The sequence below is a fragment of the Salmo trutta genome, chromosome 10 (assembly GCF_901001165.1).
Source record: "Salmo trutta chromosome 10, fSalTru1.1, whole genome shotgun sequence".
In the NCBI taxonomy this organism is placed as follows: Eukaryota; Metazoa; Chordata; class Actinopteri; order Salmoniformes; family Salmonidae; genus Salmo; species Salmo trutta.
Window position 1 is genome coordinate 7,620,509 of NC_042966.1, and position 13,675 is coordinate 7,634,183.

General features: G+C 40.6%; 1 protein-coding gene across 2 annotated transcripts; it reads right to left on the reverse strand.

Annotated features, from left to right (window-relative positions):
- Positions 1–1,997: 1,997 nt before the first annotated feature.
- Positions 1,998–13,663, reverse strand: adam8b (ADAM metallopeptidase domain 8b). Of its 2 annotated transcripts, none has more exons than XM_029764209.1 (23): positions 13,540–13,663; positions 13,115–13,221; positions 12,886–12,959; positions 12,721–12,799; positions 12,506–12,582; positions 11,888–12,086; positions 11,666–11,731; positions 10,845–10,907; positions 10,421–10,590; positions 9,969–10,193; positions 9,676–9,853; positions 7,886–7,975; positions 7,136–7,331; positions 6,712–6,814; positions 6,365–6,530; positions 6,185–6,265; positions 6,007–6,091; positions 5,748–5,868; positions 5,450–5,624; positions 3,506–3,553; positions 3,334–3,384; positions 3,146–3,217; positions 1,998–2,975 (listed from the first exon to the last, which is right to left on the reverse strand). In XM_029764209.1, exons 1-23 carry the CDS (start codon positions 13,583–13,585, stop codon positions 2,916–2,918), a joined length of 2,532 nt encoding a protein of 843 aa, XP_029620069.1. In that variant the 5' UTR covers positions 13,586–13,663; the 3' UTR covers positions 1,998–2,915. The 2 variants fall into 2 exon arrangements, with proteins under 2 accessions (XP_029620069.1, XP_029620068.1); XM_029764208.1 differs by having other exon boundaries at positions 1,998–2,978.
- Positions 13,664–13,675: the final 12 nt, after the last annotated feature.

The window sequence follows — 13,675 nt, forward strand, 5'->3', positions numbered from 1 at the left end:
GACAAATTCACCTTTCAACAGGACAATTACCTAAAATACAAGGCCAAATATACACTAGAGTTGCTTTCCAAAACGACATTGAATGTTCCTGAGTGGCCTAGTTACAGTTTTGACCTAAATCGGCTTGAAAACGGCAAGAAAATGGCTGTCTAGGAATGACCAACAACCAACTTGACACAGCATGAATAATTCTTTTAAGAATAAAATGGTCAAATATTGTACAATCCAGGTGTGCAACGCTCTTAGGGCCTGATTCCAACTTAGGAAATTACACATTTCTTACGCACACCTTTCCTATGCACTTCTCAGTTGTTGGTATTCAGACTAACCTTATGAAAGTGCGTAACCGGCTTTGCCGGCGTGGTTCCCTTGCAAGCTCTGAATAAATGTAATTCAACCGCTGAAATCCGTCCTACTTGCTGGCCAACAGATTTTCTTGTGGAGTTTTCATTCAGTAGGGATTTCAGTACATTTATCTTAAGCTATCCCTTTGAATAAGGTGTTTTTTGTTGAGACGCAATATATATATATATATATATATATATATATATATATAGTACAGGTTCAGAATATTAGGGATCAATGAAAAAAAGTAATCTAAATATATGCATATTAGTCTCCATTTCAGCACCAATTTGTAGATTTAAAAATACGCACCAAAAAAAGAAGTGTTGATTCGTTCTGAAAATTGCCATTTCATTTCTTAAACCCCTGGTAATGTTGGAAGATTAGTGTACATATAATTACAATAGGGAGAATAGTGTACAATAAATAGTAGGGTGTAATACAAACTCAATATGTAAAGCGTTGGTCCCATGTTTCATGAGCTGAAATAAAATATCCCCAAAATGTTTCATACGCACAAAAAGCTTATTTCTCTCAAATTTTGTGCACAAATTTGTTTACATCCCTGTTAGTGAGCATTTCTCATTTGCCGAGATAATCCATCCACCTGACACGTGTGGCATATCAAGAAGCTTGTGCTTGGAACAGTAAAAGGCCACTCTAAAATGTGCAGTTTTGTCACGCAACACAATGCCACGTCTCAAGTTGAGGGAGTGTGCAATTGGCATGCTGACTACAGGAATGTCCACTAGAGCTGTTGCCAGAGAATTGAATGTTCATTTCTCTACCATAATCCGCATTCAACGTCGTTTTAGAGAATTTGGCAGTGTGTCCAACCGGCCTCACAACTGCAGACCACGTGTAACCATGCCAGCCCAGGACTTTCACATCTAGCCTCTTGACATGCGGGATCGTCTGAGACCAGCCACCTGGACATCTGATGAAACTATAGGTTTGCACAACAGAAGAATTTTTGCACAAACTGTCAGAAACAATCTCAGGGAAGCTCATCTGGGTGCTTGTCGTCCTCACCAGGGTCTTGACCCGACTGCAGTTTGGCATCGTAACCAACTTCAGTTGGCAAATGTTCACCTTCGATGGCTACTGGCTTGCTGGAGAAGTGTGCTCTTCATGGATGAATCCCGGTTTCAACTGTACTGGGCAGATGGCATCGTGTGGGCGAGCGGTTTGCTGATGTCAACATTGTGAACAGAGTGGCATTGGGGTTATGGTATGGGCAGGCATAAGCTATCCTGAGGCCCATTGTCGTGCCATTCATCTAACCGACCCTACGTTTTTTCGAAGGTATCCTTGACCAACTGATGCATATCTGTATTCCCACTCATGTGAAATCTATAGACTAGGGCCTAATTAATATATTTAAATTGACTGATTTCCTTATGAACTGTAACTCAGTCAAATATTTTAAATTGTTTCATGTTGCGTTTATATTTTTGTTGTACAATTCTCTTATCCAAACAGATTACTCATTTCTGTAGCACTTATCAATAGCTGTTATCAAGTTGTAAATTATAGTGCATGGAGAGAATAGTGTTATTTCCATCCACTTGGAACCGGTAGGTTTGCTAGACCTTATTCATGGTTTCCTCACATATAAAAGGTGGTGGAATTATTAGGGAATTAAGTCAAGGTCAGAATATGGCATATCTGTAGACACACCTTCATTTATTCGATGTCTACCCAAACTGAATAGCAGGTGAATAGCACGCTATTCTCCTGATTAAATTCAAGGTCAGAATACGCATAGAGAAAAGTGCAGAAAAAGGAATTATGTTCCATTTACGCGCTTAACTCGGGTCGGAATCTGGCCCTTAAAATTACCCAGAAAGACACACAGCTGTAATCGCTGCAAAAGGTGACTAACATGTATTGACTCAGGAGGTTGAATACTTCTCTAAATCAAGATATTCCACTTTGACATTAGATTTGTGTAGATCGTTGACAATAAATTACAATTAAATCCATTTATATCCCACTTTGTAACACAACAAAATGTGGAAAAAGTCAAGAGGTGTGAATACTTTCTGAAGGCACTGTACCTCTCACTTCTACCATTCATTTGTAATATCTTTAAAAAAATAATTAACATCAATGTAATACTTATTCTTTTTAAAGGCACACTGGCTTGAGATCATGAAACAGTAAATTAACATTCATAAGTACAAGAATTCCAAAGTAGAATTAGGCTCTCCCCCTTGTAAAAAGTGCAAACAGAGGTAACCTATAAAAACAGGTGCAACAGCTAGGTTCATGTCAAAAGGAATGGTCTACTGTAACATGTTTTTTTTTACATACAATAATTGAAGAAAGAAAAACACTGCATGAGAAATGCACCAGCAATCTATTCCAGCATTTTCCAAACCACTTTTCCACAGTGGTTGAGAAGCACATTCTGAGACATCACTATGTTGATGTTGAGTTTTCAAAGACATTCTTCACAGTTGATATTAGGCTCGGTCATTCAGGACCTCCTCGAGTCTGAAACAAGAACTGGGCTCATCAAAGGTCTGTCTTCCTATGAGTCAACATACTGCTCCATGCAGCAGTCATCATCGACGTGGCATGGGGGGAGGCTTCAGTGCAATCTTGTGGCCTGCTCCTCCTGAGGTCTGCTGAACACACAGGGATCAGTTAGACGGCCATCTTGAAACATGCCCTTCAATTCTGGTTTCATAAGGAATTACCAACAAAGTCATTTTTTGATTTGACTTTTGTGCTATGTCATGGTTTCAGGAGACAAAAGACATGACTACAATAAGTATGTTAAATGAACACTTACTTGTGGGTATTTGCTGAGTACCTTTGGTGCTGTGGCCTTGACTGGTGGCACTGGGACAGCATGCTTGATTTTCTAACAGAACAATATACAACAATTGATAATGAGTTCATGAGACTGTGTAGTTAATTGTTATACAGTTGTTATTAAATGTCAACATGTTATTAACTGTAATGGATGAAATGACTAACCGGTGTGCTACTCAGAGTCGGCAAAGGCTTTGATGGAGGTAGGGGTTTAGTCTGATAAAAAAAATGGAATAAAGAAAATTTACAAGTTTGGTACGTCAGTATACAGTACGTTGCTAAGATTCCTGAGTTTAGTAACATGATATGTTTCAGTATTTCAATTGGCATAGCTTACCGGTTCAATGCAAGACTGTGGCAGCACTGCAGGCAAGCTCTTTGGTGGCTGTAAGACAAAATATTGCTCTCCGCTTAGTCTGCATTTATTTTCCTTTTCAAATCTCCTTAGTCTACTCAAAACATGTGTACTTTACTTTAGGCAGGCTATCTCTACCAGTTCAGCAGCTGTTTCAATTCTTGTTGATATTATTATATATTACATAGGAACTACATACAGTTTAAGTTTGCATAGTCCTTAGCAAAATACATTTAAACTCAGTTTTTCACAATTCCTGACATTTAATCCTAGTAAAAATTCCCTGTTTTAGGTAAATTAGGATCACCACTTTATTATAAGAATGTGAAGTGTCAGAATAATAGTAGAGAGGATTTATTTCAGCTTTTATTTCTTTCATCACCTTCCCAGTGGGTCAGAAGTTTACATACACTCAATAAGTATTTGGTAGCATTGCCTTTAAATGGTTTAACTTGGGTCAAACATTTTGTGTAGCCTTCCACAAGCTTCCCACAATAAGTTGGGTGAATTTTGGCCCATTCCTCCTGACAGAGCTGGTGTAACTGAGTCAGGTTTGTAGGCCTCCTTGCTCACACACGCTGTTTCAGTTCTGCCCACCAATGTTCTATGGGATTGAGGTCAGGGCGTTGTGCCACTCCAATACGTTGATTTTGTTGTCCTTAAGCCATTTTGCCACAACTTTGAAGTATGCTTGGGGTCATTGTCCATTTGGAAGACCCATTTGCGACCAAGCTTTAACTTCCTGACTGATGCCTTGAGATGTTGCTTCAATATATCCAAATAATTTTCCTCCCTCATGATGCTATCTATTTTGTGAAGTGCACCAGTCCCTCCTGCAGCAAAGCACCCCCACAACATGATGCTGCCACCCCCGTGCTTCACGGTTGGGATGGTTTTCTTCAGCGTGCAAGCCTCCCCCTTTTTCCTCTAAAAATAACAATGGTCATTATGGCCAAACAGTTCTATTTTTGTTTCATCAGACCAGAGGACATTTCTCCAAAAAGTACGATCTTTGTTCCCATGTGCAGTTGCAAACCGTAGTCTGGCTTTTTTATGGTGGTTTTGGAGCAGTGGCTTCATCCTTGCTGAGCGGCCTTTCAGGTTATGTCGATATAGGACTCGTTATACTGTGGATATAGATATTTTTGTACCAGTTTCCTCCAGCATCTTCACAAGGTCCTTTGCTGTTGTTCTGGGATTGATTTGCACTTTTCGCACCAAAGTACGTTCATCTCTAGGAGACAGAACGCGTCTCCTTCCTGAGCGGTATGACGGCTGCGTGGTCCCATGGTGTTTATACTTGCGTACTATTGTTTGTACAGATGAACGTGGTACCTTCAGGCGTTTGGAAATTGCTCCCAAGGATGAACCAGACTTGTGGAGGTCTACAATTATTTTTCTGAGGTCTTGGCTGATTTCTTTTGATTTTCCCATGATGTCAAGTAGAGGCAATGAGTTTGAAGGTAGGCCTTGAAATACATCCACAGGTACACCTCAAATGGACTCAAATGATGTCAATTAGCCTATCAGAAGCTTCTAAAGCCATGACATTTTCTGGAATTTTCCAAGCCGTTTAAAAGGCACAGTCAACTTAGTGTATGTAAACTTCTGACCCACTGGAATTGTGATACAGTGAAATAATATGTCTGTAAACAATTGTTGGAAAAAGTACTTGTGTCATGCACAAAGTAGATGTCCTAACCGACTTGCCTAAGCTATAGATTGTTAACAAGAAATTTGTGGAGTGGTTGAAAAACGAGTTTTAATGACTTCAACCTAAGTGTATGTAAACTTCCGACTTCAACTGTATGTGTATGTTATGTGTATACTACTAGTGATACTACTAGTGATTCCACATAATAGACCTTTATCTATCAGCCTGGACTAGTGGTAATGTTAAGATAATGTTGTGGTAATGAAGCTCACGTGTGGTGGGGGCCTGGAAGGGACCACAGTGACAAACAGAGGGGTGCAGGCTTGTGTTGCAGATGACTCCATGAAGGTGGGTTGGCTGATTTGGGGGGGCTTGCTAAGAGAATTACCCTTCCCACTCCTCTCCTGGAACATTGGGTTCAACTGGCCCGGAGTAGAGTGGACTTTCCTTCAAATACAGATCAATACATAACACATCAATATGTTGATTGTGTACCAAATCATTTGAAATGACAACTGAAGAGGCATTCACCAAAAAATACAAACAATACGTTGGCGGAAAAAAACTCACCTTTTGGAAATGTAGTTCTCTCTCTTGTCCTTCTTGCAGCACATCAGTCCTGCAACCAGGAAAGTGAGCAGCAACAAGACAGCTATCGCTGCAGAGACACCAGCTACCACTCCAAACTGGTCTGCAAAACCAAAACATTACTAATCATTAAAAGATGTCAATTTTTATCAACTGTTCAGGTTTACCTTTACAAAATGTAGCACATGATATGAAATACATAAACCACAATGCATGTCACAACAGAGTGAATGAGGCATACCTTGAGGCAAGTCTGAATACTTCACGTCACAGTAGGGTGGAGCCCAACCTGGGTTACAGTGGCACTGTCCCTTGTTGTTGCAAATCTAACAAAAGAGTGCGATGATTGTGATGACTATGTCCAAACAATTCGAGCGGAAGTTTACTAACAACTCAAAATCAACAATCAATGCACTCACCCCATTGTTGTGGCATTTTGATGAACAGTCCTCCATTTGACCATAGACTTTGACATCTTGGCATTTGTGATCATAGCAAACCTATGGAAACAAAGATGAATTGTTCACTTCATTTGCACACCCATATGAATTCCAATAGGCCCTCTCGAGGGATGATTTGGAATTTATAAACAGTCTTACCTCATTCATTCCACATTTGGTTCCTGTTGGGACCATGTCGAGGGCTCTTATCTTATCCTGGTCCACTGCTATGTTGCATGTTCCCCTCAATGTATAGGAGGCCTTCTGCCCAGTGATTGGATACTCATCCCCTCCCGAGCAAAATAGCGTTCCACATTTTATATTCCTAGGAGAAGAAAATAATATGGCAATGTGTTTCTTCACAACACAAACTTCCGGAAGTCTTGTAATAGCTGTTTTCTATTATTTGTAAATTGCCTTGGAAGGGACATTGTGTGATGGGAAATGTCAGGAAATGGAAATGTCAAAACACAGGAAGTCAATGTGACAGATGGGAGTGGACATACTGTGGTGTGCAACGCGCAAAGCCATATTTGGTCCTTCCGCAGTGGGCTCCTTCAATGCCACCCAGGTTTAGATTAAAGCAGGAATCCGTGCCTACTTGTGCCGCTAGAAGATAAGAGAGATGACAGTTATGACTTTTTGGTTCCACAGGATATGACAGGAATTCTTACTGCAGATTATCATCATTGCACAAATCACAATATGATGTTTAACTTGCACTAACTGAAGGAGATTATATCTAGGCCTATTTTGTTTCTGGAAGGGTTCTGCTTTGTGTTAATGAAATAACGTCATACGGTTATGGATGGTTGCGCTGTGTCGTAACTAGTGTAGTGTAAATTAATAGATAATTGATAGATCCAGTTTTCCTTTACGAGTGTAAGAAACATCATTGGCTATGTACTTAATGTATGTAAAGACAAGTACCTGGTCCCCACAGTCTCTTGCAGTGTTGCTGAAGTGTTGGGCATTGCCCATTGTAGCAGTACCCCTGACTATAGTTGCAAGGAATCCCGTTCATTTTAAAGGTATCTTCTGGGCAATGCTCTGAAGTTCCAGTGCAATACTCTGCCAGGTCACAATCATTGGAAGCTGTTCTACACAAACTGCTTGCCTGTTTAAGCTGAAGGTTGAATGGAGAACAAATAGTTCATTGGTTGAGTAAGTAACTTCATAACAGATTAATAACTAATACAGCTAACAAAAATGTCTGCTAAAAATCTGACACTACTACTACAGCAAAGTGTATGATTCTTGGTTAGATGCCAAGTTTGGTTCATACAGTACAGATTTTATTTGATGACTGACTAGGCCCACTTCTTACAGTCCCCTGACTGTCATATTGAGGAAGGATATGGACAGTACTGTACAGGGAAACACAAGAGCATCAGTCTGTTTCCTGGTATTATTGCTAGTATCCCAACCCTGGTTTCTCAATCCACCCATCTGTTCTTTATGGAGCCGAACCCTACTTCTCTTATGGCTATGTTCTTTTTTATTGCTGGTGGTTATTAGTGGTTATTAGTTGTTGTTGGTTGGGTGTGTCTGTCCGAGTTGTGGTGAGCAGAGAGAGATCAGAGATGGACGTTACCAGCTGGTCTGAGTCATTCAATCATACGTTTAATAAAGCACCCAGATTTGAATATGGCTTTACATAAAGATAAAAAATGCACGTACTTGGCAGTTTTCGCAGCATGTTCCATGATCACAGCTGGATCCCTCAGTGAGGCGACAGGTTGTGGGGTCACAGCAGGGATTCTTACACTCCTATGAGGGACAAAAGACACACCAGTCCGAGACAAAAGACAAAATAACTATTTCATCTTACCACTCTCAAATGAATCCTTTATAAAAGTCAGTCATCCAAAAAATTTCATTTACGGTGGAAAGCATTCATGCATGTGTATATTTTGTCTCCCTTTCATAAGCGTTTGAAAATGTTTGTCATCCTTATAACAAAGCCAAACCTTTGAGTCAGAGGAATAGTGGAAGACAATATAATCAATGGCAGTGTACATACAGTACCAGTCAAAAGTTTGGACACACCTACTCATTCAAGGGTTTTAGATTTTTCAAAGTAGCCACCCTTTGCCTTGATGACATCTTTGCACAGTCTTCGCATTCTCTCAACCAGCTTCATGAGGAATGCTTTTCCAACAGTCTTGAAGGAGTTCCCACATATGCTGAGCACTTGGTAGATGCTTTTCCTTCACTCTGCGGTCCAACTTATCCCAAACCATCTATATTGGGTTGAGGTCGGGTGACTGTGGAGGCCAGGTCCTCTGATGCAGCACTCCATCACTCTCCTTGGTCAAATAGCCCTTACACAGCCTGGAGGTGTGTTGGGTCATTGTCCTGTTGAAAAACAAATGATAGTCCCACTAAGCACAAACCAGATGGGAAGGCGTATGCTGCTGAGTGTTGTGGTAGCCATGCTGGTTAAGTGTGCCTTGAATTCTAAATAAATCACAGACAGAGTCACTAGCAAAGCACCCCCACACCTCCTCCTCCATGCTTCACGGTGGGAACCACACATGTGGAGATCATTCGTTCACCTACTCTGCATCTCACAAAGACACGGCAGTTGGAAGCGAAAATCTCAAATTTGGACTCATCAGACCAAAGGACAGATTTCAACCGGTCCAATGTCCATTGCTCGCAATTCTTGGCCCAAGCAAATCTCTTCTTCTTATTGGTGTCCTTTAGTAGTGGTTTCTTTGAAGCAATTGGACCATGAAGGCCTGATTCACGCAATCTCCTCTGAACAGTTGATGTTGAGATGTGTATGTTACTTGAACTCTGTGAAGCATTTATTTGGGCTGCAATCTGAGATGGAGTTAACTCTAATGAACTTATCCTCTGCAGCAGAAGTAACTCTGGGTCTTCCTTTCCTGTGGCGGTCCTCATGAGAGCCAGGTTCATCATAGCGCTTGATGGTTTTTGCAACTGCACTTGAAGAAACTTTAAAAGTCCTTGACATTTTCTGGATTGATTGACCATCATGTCTGACAGTAATGATGGACTGTCGTTTCTCTTTGCTTATTTGACTTGGTCTTTTACTAAATAGGGCTATCTTCTGTATACCACCCCTACCTTGTCACAACACAACTGATGTCTCAAACGCATTACGAAGGAAAGAAATTGCACAAATTAACTTTTAACAAGGCACACCTGTTAATTGAAATGCATTCCAGGTGACTACCTCATGAAGCTGGTTGAGAGAATGCCAAGAGTGTGCAAAGCTGTGTTCAAGGCGAAGGGGTGGCTACTTTGAAGAATCTCAAATAATTTTTTATTTTTTTTTAACACTTTTTTGGTTACTACATGATTCCATATGTGTTATTTCATAGTTTTGATGTCTTGACTAATATTCTACAATGTAGAAAATAGTATAAATAAAGAAAAACCCTGCAATGAGTAGGTGTGTCCAAACTTTTGACTGGTACTGTACATGGAGCCTGACTAACCTCCACAGTTCCACAGTCACACTCCTCTCCAGGGTCCAGGAAGGCATTGCCACAGGCTGGCCCCACATACAGCCTGTCAGAGCCGGGTGTGTCCAGCAGACAGCTGGGATTGGCTCTCTCCAGGAAGTCACTCAGCTGCTCCTGACTGCAGCCACTGAACAGCTCTGGGTACACTGACCTGAAGGTGTGGGAATGATGGCTCACTTTAGAATGACTAACATAATAACATAGGAAATGCCTCAATGTGTCAATGTGTGAGTAATTGTGTAATGTATGAGTGTTTTTGTCTTTACCTGAGCCGATCTGCCATGACACAGTTGTCGTTGTACAGCGATGTCCCACAGGTGCAGCCTGAAGTATCATGGGACATGCCCAGGTTGTGGCCCATCTCATGAGCGATGGTCGAGGCAATGCCAATTGGGTTTCTATTGTGGTCCTGGTTGACTGCACCTGAACTTCCAGTGCACATGGCAAGTTTATTTGCCAGTCCGACAGTATCGCCCAAGAAATCTTTACCACTGTTAAAAACAACAACAAAATGTTGGAGAAAAGCTTTAGAACACTTTGCAAACCACAGAAAATGAGACATTTGTCCATCGTTCCAATTTTATACATTAAAAACCACATTTTATATTTACATTTTTTACAGTACATAATATCAAACAATGTCATGGGAAAATTGTGATTAATTGCAATCCAGTTCCTTTCATCAACACAAAAAATAAAGATAAGGCTTATTACTCACGTGACAAACTGGGCATTGTCATGCTTTACCCTCTTTAGAAGGTCGTCTTGACGCCACTGGAGAAACCTATCCAGGGTGTTCTCAGGACTGGCTGTGACGTCAATGTGATCCCTGGTAGTCCACATCTCCAACCCCACCAGCATGACCCGGATGTTCAATGGCCGATACAACTAGGAAGCAGAGATGGTGATCTTTTCAATAACTCCTTCATGAATATAAGATACACGTACTAGAGCTAGGTGGGAAAACTCCTGGCCCTAAACCCGGATTATAAACCGTAAGCGATTCAATAAAGCATCCTAAGAACCTATAATTAGAGCCTGGACCTGGTCAGGTAAATCTCCTGGCCCTAACTATGCTTATGCAGCCATTCACATACAAACATACAAAATGACACAAGTAGATGACTTCCTTGAAAAGGTACCTTATCAACATGATTGGCAATTTCCAGCATCCGAGCTTTCGTTTCGCTTCCAAATATTTTGTACTGAAAAATAAAATAAAAATACATATACTGAACAAAAATATAAATGCAACATGCAACCATTTACCTGAGTTACAGTTCATATAAGGAAATCAGTCAATTGAAATAAATTCAGTAGGCCCTAATCTATGGCTTTCACATGACTGGGCAGCGGCACAGCCATGGGTGGGCCTGGGAGGGCACAGGCCCACCCACTTGGGAGCCAGGCCCACCCACAAAAAGGCTTTATCACAGACAGAAATACTCCTCAGTTTCATCAGCTGTCCTGGTGACTGGTTTCAGACGATCCTGCAGGTGAAGAAGCCGGATGTGGAGGTCCTGGACTAGCGTGGTTACACATGGTCTGCTGTTGTGAGGCCAGTTGGATGTACTACCAAATTCTCTAAAACAACGTTGGAGCGGCTTATGGTAGAGAAATTAACCTTAAATTCTCTGGCATCAGCTCTGGTGGACATTCCTGCAGTCAGCGTGCCAATTGCACGCTCCCTCAAAACTTGAGACATCTGTGGCATTGTATTGTGTGACAAAACCTCCCATTTTAGAGTGGCCTTTTATTGTCCCCAGCATAAAGTGCACCTGTGTAATGATCGTGCTGTTTAAATCAGCTTCTTGATATGCCATGTGGATGGATTATCTTGGCAAAGGAGAAATGCTCACTAACAGGGATGTAAATCACATTGTGCACAACATTTGAGGGAAATAAGCTTTTTGTGCGAATGGAACATTTCAAACTATAAAATCAATGTTGATACATAATATACCTCTGTGTAGTCAGCCACCAGATACATCTCCACAAATCTTTGAGGTCCAGTGATGGGTTTACTTTTCTAAAAAAAAAAGAAAAAAAAGGGAGGTAATAAAACATTGGACTCTCCTTACAAGATAAATACAACTAGTAGAAAACATGAACCCTGAACACTATCTTTGGATGTGTATTGTTGCAACTAAGTAACAAAAGGAAGCAGTAGTAAGTAACTGCATACCCAGCCTTTGGACTTGAAGAGGCCTGAGAGTCTGGGGGCAGGGCCCTTGTCATGGTCATAGACCATGCTGTCGTTGGAGTGACCACAGCTGGCCTCGTTGGCTCTGAGGTGCTCCTGCCTGTACAGAGCATGCTCCCCATCGGCAGAGTCTCCTAAAGGCTCAATCAAGTAGACCTTCTGCTCAGCCCTCACAAAGCCACTGGGAAGACACATCAGCAAGCGGTTTACTGAGTGTTGAATTGCAAGGCATGGACAATCAGTTTCTCCCCAATTCAAATAGCATTGTTACTCCAATTATATGATATAGTATGAATAATCAACATCAAAAGGCAGTAAGCTATTCAGTATAGCAACTCTAATCATTGTCTTGTAGGTGAAATGTCAGCAGAGGCTACGTCATAAGACGGGTACATTTCTAAATGTCTAAGACCGCTTTCAAAAATAATTTCAACCACAAATTTCTCAGTGATTTGAATTACACATATGTGGACATGTAGCAATGTTGAATTTCTCAAACGAGAAGTTTGATTTCCTGAGAAATGTATTGATTGCGAACTAGTTCAGAAAGTTCAGAAACTGCCGATAGTAAACAGGAGATATGCAGAAATACTCACTTACCTAATGCCAGAACAGATTCCAACACTAACAGATGAATCCTCAATGCCTTGAATATGACCATGATAATAGCAGTGGTCCTAAAGGAAGATGAAATGAGTAAAAGCATTGGTTTAGAGCTTCTCTTGAAATACTGTACACATTAAATGTGTACAGCATGCAATGAAACAAAACTAAGTTACACAAATCTAGGCTATTATATTTAACGGCTCAGATACCTCATAATTTGGAAACGTTGTCACCCGCTTTCCATCTTCAGAATAGTGCGTTTCAGTGAAATGCCTCCCAATAAGTTGCCTATGAAAAGAACAATTAAAATAACTCCTACTAAACTTGCTACCAAAACACATCTAGTAATTACTGGATGGTTAAAAACTATGTACCTATTTTTGTGAAGATGAATTGTGTGGTTCTCTCCAGAAATGGTTAATACATATTGTAGCCCGTCAGGATAAACCTATAGGTAAGATGTTGTTAGTTGTCAACAATGAAACGCTGTTCTCCTCTTTATGACATCCCCCTCTTCATTGGCGATTTGAAATACTGTATTTCCCTAATTTACAGGAACCACTGTTACATAATTATAGAGAAAAGATAACGGGGTGTAAGCACCTGGTTTGAGAAAATGTTTCTTTTGACCCGACCAGTCAGTCTCAGAGGTCGGACGACATCGTAGCGCTCCACATGATCTAATGTCCGTGCGTCCTTGGCCAGTACAACTAAAAGAACAGACATCCAGACCCATTATAACGTTTATCTATTTCTTATAGTAATTGCTATTCATTTAAAGTCTAGACATTGATCATATGACGAGCATCATACGAGTTATAATCATTGCAATGTTATATATAATGTCTAAATGCGTTATCCTAACAGATGCGCTAATTAGGTAGCCTTACTGTCCTTATAAATACAGTACTGAACAGCAAAATACACCTTTTTGTATTTCATCCAATTGTTCATAATAAGCCCATTATTTTATATAAAAAAACTTCAGATAGTACATATTAAACCATAAATATATATGTTCAACTTACCACAATAGGTGATGCATAACAGGAATATATAGAGAGTGTATCGCATGGCTGGAGCGTAATATCCCTGAGTTTCTCAAGTGTGCTGTATTGCACGGATACTGAACACAGACATTAAGAAGCTCTAAGGTACCAGTCC

What these genes read in the sequence shown, in the direction of transcription:
- adam8b (XM_029764208.1), bottom strand. Translation starts at nt 13,585, where the DNA reads ATGCGATACACTCTCTATATATTCCTGTTATGCATCACCTATTGTG. An exon ending in GTCATGGCAGATCGGCTCAG is followed by an intron (nt 9,854 to 9,968) that starts GTAAAGACAAAA and finishes CCACACCTTCAG; the next exon opens with GTCAGTGTACCCAGAGCTGT. An exon ending in CAAAATGCCACAACAATGGG is followed by an intron (nt 6,092 to 6,184) that starts GTGAGTGCATTG and finishes CTCTTTTGTTAG; the next exon opens with ATTTGCAACAACAAGGGACA.